We start from the raw sequence: 10,328 nt of genomic DNA on the forward strand, positions 1-10,328 counted from the left end.
CCCCTGCCTCCTACACTCCATGACCCTAGTCACTTTTAGTAGCAGCAGCATTCCTTCAGTGGGTATGATAGTTGCAGTTCCTCTGGTTGCAGGCCACAAAGGGCAAGTATTTATTGGAAAGATGTTGGGGTGCTTCAAGGAATTAAAGGCAGAACTGATGTAGGAAGGGCAGGCACCTGGGCAGCCCTCAGCTGGGTGGGAACTAGGCATCCTCCTTAAGGGTTCCTGATTCATAACGATTTCCTCCTGCTGCTAACCCTAGGCGTCCTTCCTTTTCCCCTTCCTGGAGGGAAAGCCGTGTGAATGGTGACATCCTGCGCTGACCAGAGAGAACTTTGCTGGAGTATATAACCAAGCAGAATTGCCCCACAAGCCTGCCAAGGTGCACTTGGCCACAGCCGGCCACCACCAGGACCAGGATCTTCTTAGAACACGGCCTGCCCTTTGGCTCAATGTGCTGATGCCTGCCTTGTGCTGCACTCCCTGGGACCAGCAAATGGATCTGCTTCCCCATACCCCCAGCCATGCTCAAGACCTGAGCTGCCGGTTCTGGCCTCATTTCTCATGGGCTCCATGGTGCTTCTGCCCAGTGCCAACAGCCTCTCAGCACAGGGGTTATCAGAGGCCCCTCAGATCCTTGCACGATCCCCTCTCTCCATTAGCAGCTCCACAGGCTTCCTTTGCACTCCCACCTGCTGCCTGCCCTGGGCTTCTGCTAGAGATTAAGGGTCTCTGGACTGCATCTGTAGTTTAGGCCCTTCTCTGAGCAGGAGAGGTGCCAATTGGAGAGACGGCCTTGTGGTGCCTTGCCCCACTGGCCTTGGATGGAAGAGCTGAGTTCTGCCCCTGGGATGCTCAGCATCTACTGGGCAGAAAGCCAGCTGCCAAACCCTCATCCCACCCTTGGCTTTGGGAGGCTGCCTGAGGAGGAGGCAAGGAGCTGGTCTGGACTCCGCAGAACACTGATAAGATGGGAAAGGGGAGGTGCCACTTCAGATTCAGCGGCCTTGGATCCGCCGCTCCGGATCTGGGGTCCAGGCCTGCCCCCAAATGGAGCTGGAGCTTCAACCTTTGCGGGAAGAGAAGGACCTGAGTGGGAGGGGTGACTGGGACACACTGGGGGCAGGCTCAGTCATCGGAATGATGGCTGTCACGGCTTTTGCCTGTACTCCCTAGGACCCCCTCATGGGGGGACACTACACAGCCTCAGAAACATTTCTGGTTTTGGCCCCTGGCCCCGCAGTGCTGGGGGAAGCCTGCATGGACCTAGGGAAGGACGAGGAGAGGGGAGGAGACGACGATGGGGGTCAGAGCAGCGATTGGAGCTGAAAACTGGAAGCGCCTTAAAGAGACTGCGCGGTCCCCGCCCCCCTTCCCGCCAGCCTCAATGAATTAGAGCTGTGTTTCCCAAACTTGCCTGATCATAAGCAGCCTCTCGGGCCCTAGTTAGAGATACAGGTTCCGGAGCACCTCCCTTCCAGAGACTGATTCTGTAGGCCTGCGGGTGGAGCCGAGGAATCTGTAATTTCAACATGCTCCCCACGTGATTCTCGTGAACAAGCAAGTTTGGAAAATATTGAATTAAAGGAAACGGGGCCTGGCTGCAGAAGCGGCCTCCGCTAGGGGGCTTCGGCGGGAGGATTCCCGGGGGCGTCGCCTGCTTCCGCCGCCGCCTCCTTCAGTGAAAGTCCCTTTTGGGTCCAGCTGCCACAGCCACCACGCTCTCTCAGGCCGGGCGGGGGACACCCCAGGTCTGCGTGGCCCCCGCGCCGCCACGCCCAGTGGCCGCCAGAGCCCTGCGAGCAGGGGGAGGAGCCGCCGCCAGTGGAGGCGGAGGAGGTAGAGGAGGCGGAGACGGCGGAGACGGCGGAGAGGAAGGTGGAGGCGGAGGCGGAGGCGAAGGTGGAGGGGAAGGTGGAGGCGGCGGGGAAGGTGGAGGCGGCCGGGAAGGTGGACGCCACCGACAAGGTGGAGACGGCGGGGAAGGTGGAGACGGCGGAGGGTCCGGGCCGCCGGACTGAGCTCAAGCTGGAGCCCGAGCCCGAACCCGAGCCGGTACGGGAGGCGGAGCAGGAGCCGAAGGGGGAGCCGAAGCCGGAGCTGGAGGATGAGAATCCAACGCGGAGCGGCGGTGGCGGCAGCAGCGACGAGGTTCCTCCCCCCACCCTTCCCTCCGACCCGCCGCGGCCCCCCGATCCCTCTCCGCGTCGCAGTCGTGCTCCGCGCCGCCGACCCCGGCCCCGGCCCCAGACCCGGCTCCGCACTCCGCCGCAGCCTAGGCCACGGCCCCCACCCCGGCCCCGGCCCCGGCGCGGCCCTGGGGGCGGATGCTTGGATGTGGATTTTGCCGTGGGGCCACCAGGTTGTTCCCACGTGAACAGCTTTAAGGTGGGAGAGAACTGGAGGCAGGAACTGCGGGTCATTTACCAGTGCTTCGTGTGGTGTGGAACCCCAGAGACTAGGAAAAGCAAGGCAAAGTCGTGCATCTGCCATGTGTGTGGCACCCATTTGAACAGACTCCACTCTTGCCTTTCCTGTGTCTTCTTTGGCTGCTTCACAGAGAAACACATTCATGAGCACGCCGAGACAAAACAACACAACTTAGCGGTAGACCTTTATTATGGAGGTATATACTGCTTTATGTGTAAGGACTATGTGTATGACAAAGACATTGAGCAAATTGCCAAAGAAGAGCAAGGAGAAGCCTTGAAATTACAAGCCTCCACCTCAACAGAGGTTTCTCACCAGCAGTGTTCAGTCCCAGGCCTTGGTGAGAAATATCCAACCTGGGAAACAACCAAACCCGAGTTAGAACTGCTGGGGCACAACCCGCGGCGGAGAAGAATCACGTCCAGCTTCACCATCGGCTTAAGAGGACTAATCAATCTCGGCAACACGTGCTTTATGAACTGCATCGTCCAGGCCCTGACCCACACTCCCATCCTGAGAGATTTCTTCCTCTCCGACAGGCACCGATGTGAAATGCCCAGTCCTGAGTTGTGTCTGGTCTGTGAGATGTCTTCGCTGTTTCGGGAGTTGTATTCTGGAAACCCGTCTCCTCACGTTCCCTATAAGTTACTGCACCTGGTGTGGATACATGCTCGCCACTTAGCAGGGTACAGGCAACAGGATGCCCACGAGTTCCTCATTGCGGCATTAGATGTCCTGCACAGGCACTGCAAAGGTGATGATGTAGGGAAGGCAGCCAATAATCCCAACCACTGTAACTGCATCATAGACCAAATCTTCACAGGTGGCCTACAGTCTGATGTCACCTGTCAAGCCTGCCATGGGGTCTCCACCACCATAGACCCATGCTGGGACATCAGTTTGGACTTGCCTGGCTCTTGCACCTCCTTCTGGCCTATGAGTCCAGGGAGGGACAGCAGTGTGAATGGGGAAAGCCACATACCAGGCATCACCACCCTCACAGACTGCTTGAGAAGGTTTACTAGGCCAGAGCACTTAGGAAGCAGTGCCAAAATCAAATGTGGCAGTTGCCAAAGCTACCAGGAATCAACCAAACAGCTCACGATGAATAAATTACCAGTTGTTGCCTGTTTTCATTTCAAACGGTTTGAACACTCAGCCAAACAGAGGCGCAAGATCACTACATACATTTCCTTTCCTCTGGAGCTGGATATGACACCGTTTATGGCCTCAAGTAAAGAGAGCAGAATGAATGGACAGTTGCAGCTGCCAACTAATAGTGGAAACAACGAGAATAAGTATTCCTTGTTTGCTGTGGTTAATCACCAAGGAACCTTGGAGAGTGGCCACTATACCAGCTTCATCCGGCACCACAAGGACCAGTGGTTCAAATGTGATGATGCTGTCATCACCAAGGCCAGTATTAAGGATGTGCTGGACAGTGAAGGGTATTTACTGTTCTATCACAAACAGGTCCTGGAACATGAGTCAGAAAAAGTGAAAGAAATGAATACACAAGCCTACTGAAGCGACACACCGACTACCTGTAATGGAAGATGACGACAACCGTACTACAACTGGCATCGAGATTTAAGGACCTACTTGACCATGGCCCATGGGCCTGACAGAGTAAGAATTGAACAGTACCCAGTGTCCAAAAAGGTCCTGATGGAAGAGAAATAGAAGGGGAGGGAGAAGAGGCTCTAGTCGAGGCAGTCACTTAAAGGAAAATTAAATGGCAGGAGTGCTCTGGGTGGGGAAGGCAGGAGCAGGGAAATGGTGACACTGGTACATATCCTATATTCCTCCAAAAGGTTGTGTGGGAAGATGTGGGGGGGAGGGGGGTGGTGTGGGGGGGTGTGTGCCCTTGTAACCGTAAAACATCTTTCTCCATGGGTGTTTCAGCTTCAATTGACCAATCACATAACAGTTATACATTTGGGGGGAAAAAGAAAAGTTTATAAAAAATGTAGCCCATTACGTACATGGGTATGAAAGCAGAAAAGCGGAGGAGGCAGGGATATCATTGACAAACACCTTTGCCAGTTTCTTTGTATTCGTGATTTTTTTGTGCTATTAAATGCAGTATTAAAAAAAGAAAAGCCCATATGGGCTAGTGAAAGGAGAAGGAATAAGGGGGCTTGCATAAGGGGAGCAGCCGCTCCAAAAGTAGAGAAGACAAGAGAAATGCTGTAAGATAAGCTATCAACACAGACAGGCCTCAGCTGACAGTGTAGTGTGTGAGTGTTTAAAAAAAAAAGCTGTATGATATACTTGAGCAAATCAATGAACCTCTTTGCGATTGTTTTCTCATCTGTAAAGTGCAGATAATTCCTACCTTAAAGGGTTGTTGTTAAAGATTAAATGATATAAAATGTGTCAAAGTATAAAGTAAAAGGCTTGGAACTTTGTAGGGACTCAGTAAACGTTTGTTGGATCCAAATCTGAAACTTCTTTGGACTGGGCCCATAATACATCAGAGGTGAAGGTCAGTCCCACTTGAGACCCATGGAAAGAAGGGACCTGTGTCACATGCAATCACACTTACGCGCGCGCACACACACACAGAATTTTAAGAACTCTCCCCAACACTGACTGCTTGGAGCCATGACACAATGGACTCCAGTACTGTCTCTGTGCACAGGGCATGACAGTTGATGTCAAGCCCATTATTGGAGAGGGGCGAACAACTGTTCCCCAAAGGTAATTTTTCTGTTCAGCTGAAGGACAATCATGTTGTTTTCATGACTTGGCACACCAGTGATTGGATTCTCATGGCTAGAATGCTATCAGACTGCCACACAAAGGTATTTGGTGGTCTTTGCTTTCTAAAAGCAATATGGGTATAGCTGCCACATTTACCCACAGGCATAGATCAGGAGAAAGACTGTTTTCCAAAGCTCACTGATCCATCAGCTCACGGATGTTGATAGAGTGGCTTGTTGGTCCCTTCCCTGATCCTGACAGAGGGCAGAGCAGCCTGCAGAGAGCTAAGCTGAAACAGATGGGATGAGCTCAGGATGGGGGAAGCAGCACGAGTCCTCCTCTCCTCAGCATCAGGTACAAAAGTAACTATTCCCTAGAAAATCCTGGAAGGGAATTAAATTCATCAGATCCACTGGCTTTGGTAAAAGGGTGGGTTCCTCACAGCTTCCTGAGCTTACTTTGTGATCAACTCATTTGAAAATACAGGTTTATTCATGTGGTTGTAAGCACACCTGCAATGAGCTCATAGGCTTTTTAAGGGAAGGGGTTGTGTCTCTTGTACACTGGCTGCATCCTCACCCCCTGGAACTGTTCCTGGCACACAGTAAGTAAGTACTCAAAACATTTACTGAGTGAATGGATGGATGAACAAACTAATACATCATCCTTTCATAACCAATATTTCTTTAACACTCAGGGCCCATAATCCTCAGGACACAATGTGTAACATTTTTCGTGCCTTGTAGGATGGGAGAGATCAAGAGATGGGTGCTTTGGGTGCCAATTGGCAACTTCAGACTAGGTGTCTGGCTACCTTTTGGGAATGTGTCTGGAAGCCCTACCTGGGAACAAAGCCATGTCCTCATTCTTCATGTCTGCCACAGGGAGAGTTCAGTCAGGCATCTGCCATCAGATCCTGACTGCACAGAAACTATCCTTTGAACATTTTTATTTGAAAATAAATTCAAACTTAAGAGAAGGTACAAAAATAAAAGAAAATAGTATAACGAACATCTGCATACGCTTTATCCAGCTTTACCTATTAACATTTTACCTTATTTGCTTTATCATTTGCACATGTGCATTCTTTCATAAATGTGTTTGAACTGTGTGAGAATAAATTACATCCATCATGGCCCTTCATGCTGCAATATATCAGAGGCCATTTCCTAACAATAGGCAAATCCCCTCTATCACCACAGTATAGCATCAGAAAAATTAGCATTGATATGATGCTTTTATCAAATCTACCCTTCATGCTCCAATTTTGTCTTTTTGTCCCAGAAATGTCCTTTATAGTGTTTCTTCCCCCTATTATAGGATCTGGGGTAGGGTGAGGTATTGCATCTAGTTGTCATGTCTCTTTTGCTTCCTTTAATCAGGAACATTTCCACAACCTTTATCTTGTATGCGTTCACATTTTTAATAGAATGTTCCTCATTGGGGTTTGTCTGATCTAGACGCTGTCTTTTAAATACCCTGCACCCCAGGAATAGTTCTAAGAGGAACTCACAAATGAGTGGCATTAGACTGCTGACACTGACCTCCCTGTCACTGCTGGTGAAAGGCACAGACCACCAGAGGGAGCAGCTGTGCCTGGCACTTCCTGACTGGACCTCACACCTCTATCTAGAAAACACCATTGTGCCTCAGCAACAGGGGCATCATTCAAACCCAGCCCTATTCCCCTATCAGTCACCAAACCCTAAATTGAACCAGCAATCCAGGAGCTGCTTTTTGATTATGCCACCGTGGGACCAAGGACAACATGTATTCAGCAGGTATGTGTTAATTTGAGCTGAGATTCAGGCTTGTTTGAGAATGGCAGGTCCATGGCTGGGCATCTCCATGGTTGTGGATTTTTTGGGGCTCTGGAGGTAGCCCCTGGTGCTTTCACCCATATTCCTCTGGTGGGTACAGCAGTGATGGCCAAGGGGGTAGAGGAGGGAAGGGATAACTACTTAAGTAGCTTTATGGGCAGAATACACAAACATGGGGCACAAAACAAGAAAGAATATGAAAAATGGTATAAAAAACAACAACAAAACAACAGATTGGTTTGTGAGCTACTGGAAACTTTCAGACACTAATGGGTCATTTTTACACTTGAGCTGGAGCTCCTGTGTGAGCAGATAGGGGGAAAAGCCAGTAAAATTTAAGCTAATTCCTTAACTCTATTTATATCTATAATCTGGTAAAGCAAAGAGACTCAGTTGCATATAGATTTATGATCTGGGCCCAGAAGGACACAGATAAAAGATGGCTGCTCACAACTGAGGGCCTTAACCACACACAACACTCAGAATAAGGAACCAAGAATTGGGTTACTGCTTGGTCACCCCTTACACATCCATCCTACAGTTTTTTTGCCTAACCTAATTGGAAATCCAGTACCCTGCCACTGTCCATTTTTTTAGAATAGCCAGATACTAAAACTGACTCACCTCTTCACTCACAGGGGATCCTGGTCAGGGGTGCCATCAACCAAAAGATCTTTTCCAATCAGTAAATGGGGTTGTCTCTACACAAATCATTGTCATAATGTAGTACACCCTGTGCTGGAAATCTGTGTTTGCTCATAATATATATTTCATAACCAGAAGTGAAGGTCCACATCCTCACAGTATGTAGCCCAGCACTCAATGGCAGTGTGTCATTACACGAGTACTTAACTTCTCCTGCAGGTGACTCAGTGCTGTTCTTAAATTTTTGTACTGAAGTGTATTAAGCACACAGGAAAAGTGCACATGTCATATATATTCCAATGAATTTCTACAAAATGAACATATTCCTGTAAATAGCATCCACGAGAAACAATATTACTGGTAACTCAAAGGCTTTTATGCTGACTTCTTTCACTATAGGTCAGTGTTGCCTGTCTTTATACCTCCTATAAATGCAATTGGTGTGTACTCTATGTCTGGCTTGTTTTGCTCCATATAATTTTATGAGCTTAGGACCTCAAATCTTTTTGTCAAGGAAAACTAGGAGGAACTTCATTATTTCCATCTAATAAACTGAGAATAGGAATCCCAACTCCTTTCAGTGATTTCTGACACATGAAGCCATTTCAAAGGAATCAAGGCCATGGCCAAATTGGTCCTTGAGAACGTCTATAATCTCACTCAGGTATGAGAGAATGGTGGATGGAAAACAGGCTTCCAGAGATGCTTGGGTTAATTTAGATGCGCAGAAATATTAATTGTGGAAACACTCTAGCCTTTTTTCAAATAACTCCTGAATGGAATATTCTATTCTAGTAAGATATCCAACTAACAAGCATCAAAGTCCCGTGGAAAGCTTGTTAACACCACCAATTGCTGGATCCTGTCCCCAATATTTCTGGTGCAGTAGATTCTGAGATGGAGGCTTGAGAATTTGCATTTCTGACACATTTCCAGGTGATGTCCATGTTTCTGGTTCTGGGACCACTCTTTGAGAACCACTGATCTAATCTATCTCCTTTCACATTTGTTGGAGTCTAAGCAGTCTATGAAGATGCCCCAGGGAGTGCCTTAGCACCTTAGGAAGCAAGGGGGAGGATAAAACAGCGAGGATCAGAATGTTCAACCCTATTTCAACCAGAGCAGTCTCTCATCTTACTTGCTTTTTATTTGAGGGTTTCCCTGTAATATTTGAAGAAAGGGTTTGGCTACTAAAATATTTAAATACTAAAAATCACTGTGCTAAGAAATTTTAGATTCCAGAGGAATGACATACTACATGGCTACATGGCTGGTATATCTGCAACATAATCCAACATTTTATAGAGGTCTGGCCTCATATATGCCTATAATCTAGATACTCCTAGTTCTTTCAAATTTAAAGAGGTGTGTATTTATGAAGATGGAAGTGATAAGGAAAAGTGCTTAATTATAAGGGTGCAAAATCTTGTGTGTAAAATATGGTTTCTTCTGGCAACACACCATATATTAAGATGATATGAATAGTGCCTCCCCACTACAAAACATATTAACATGAGATGAACTATAATAAAATTTTAAAAGTATAACTAAGTTTCAAAAAAAAGGAAATGTCTAGAGAAACAAAAATAAAGCTTAAAGTCAGTGACATTGTGTATGTTAATGGTTACAGATATCAGACCCCAAGGGACCAGGTGCTTGGTGTTGGTAGTCTAATACCCACAGCCTCAGGTCCATCAGAGGCAGAGAAACTACAACTGAAATCTCAGTGTAAAACCTCTAGTAGCTTCGCTTGGCCATTAGAAGGGGTTGGGAAAGTAAGTATTGACAGGGTTCATGCTCTCTTTCAAGCCACCAGGAGAAATAAAAACCCCAGGCCTATGTCATATGTGGACTGGGGCATCTAAATTTACCCTATTATGTGTTATAGGAATAGCATGCTGAAAAAATGATTCTGGGGTAGGATAACTGAAAAACCTCTAAAACCTCTGCAATAGTAAATTGCAATTTTTACAATTCATGGTACATGGAACCCTATACCAGAAAAAGAAATTATCTGCGGAAGATACTCTCAAAAACAAGCAACAATAGAAATACAGCCCTTGCAAAGAAATTATACACCCTGAAGAAGAGTCACCAATTGGCACAAGAATTAGTGCCCCTAAGAAATACTGGTGAGAAAAATTACCACTCTTTGAGAGTGAAATAAGAACATTTACAGAAAAACAAAACTAAGAAAGTTTTGCAATAATAGACTCTCATTAAAACAACTGAGGGCTGGGTTTGTGGCTCAGTGGTAGAGTTCTTGCCTAGCATGCAAGAACTAGCAAGGGTGTGTGGTTCGATCCTCAGCACCACATAAAAATAAAGAAATAAGATAAACGCATCATGTCCATCTACAACAAAAAATTATATTTAAAAAATAACAACTGAAAGATTCACTTCAGGAAGAAGGAAATGAAAAGCAGAGATAAGGGGTAGATAGGAGGCAAGGAATGGTGAACAAAAATTGTAAATGTGGGGAAATATAAGCATTAAGTATATAAAACAACAATAGCTGGGACTGCACAGGATGTTGAGGCAGGAGAATCATTTAGGCCCAGGAGTTTGAGGGCCCATCTTACACAAAAACGAAAAACCAAAATAATAATAATATTGAAAAATAAGAGAATATTAAAAAAAGACACTAAAAACACTGGAGTACAAAACATGACAGATATCAGGGGATTATTAATATTTTAAGCAGTCTAAGGTTCTAAGACTGTTTGT

The 10,328-nt window shown here is 46.9% G+C and overlaps 1 protein-coding gene across 1 annotated transcript; it reads left to right on the forward strand.

The window, feature by feature from the left end:
• Positions 1–1,300: 1,300 nt before the first annotated feature.
• Positions 1,301–4,248, forward strand: Usp27x (ubiquitin specific peptidase 27 X-linked). Its single transcript, XM_046442596.1, has 2 exons — positions 1,301–1,354; positions 1,624–4,248. The coding sequence occupies exons 1-2, from the start codon at positions 1,301–1,303 to the stop codon at positions 3,955–3,957; spliced, it is 2,388 nt and encodes a 795-aa protein (XP_046298552.1). The 3' UTR covers positions 3,958–4,248.
• Positions 4,249–10,328: the final 6,080 nt, after the last annotated feature.

The sequence above is a fragment of the Marmota monax genome, unplaced genomic scaffold (assembly GCF_021218885.2).
Source record: "Marmota monax isolate L192 unplaced genomic scaffold, Marmota_monax_Labrador192_F-V1.1 WCK01_AAM20220418_F8-fsc00170, whole genome shotgun sequence".
Lineage (NCBI taxonomy): Eukaryota > Metazoa > Chordata > Mammalia > Rodentia > Sciuridae > Marmota > Marmota monax.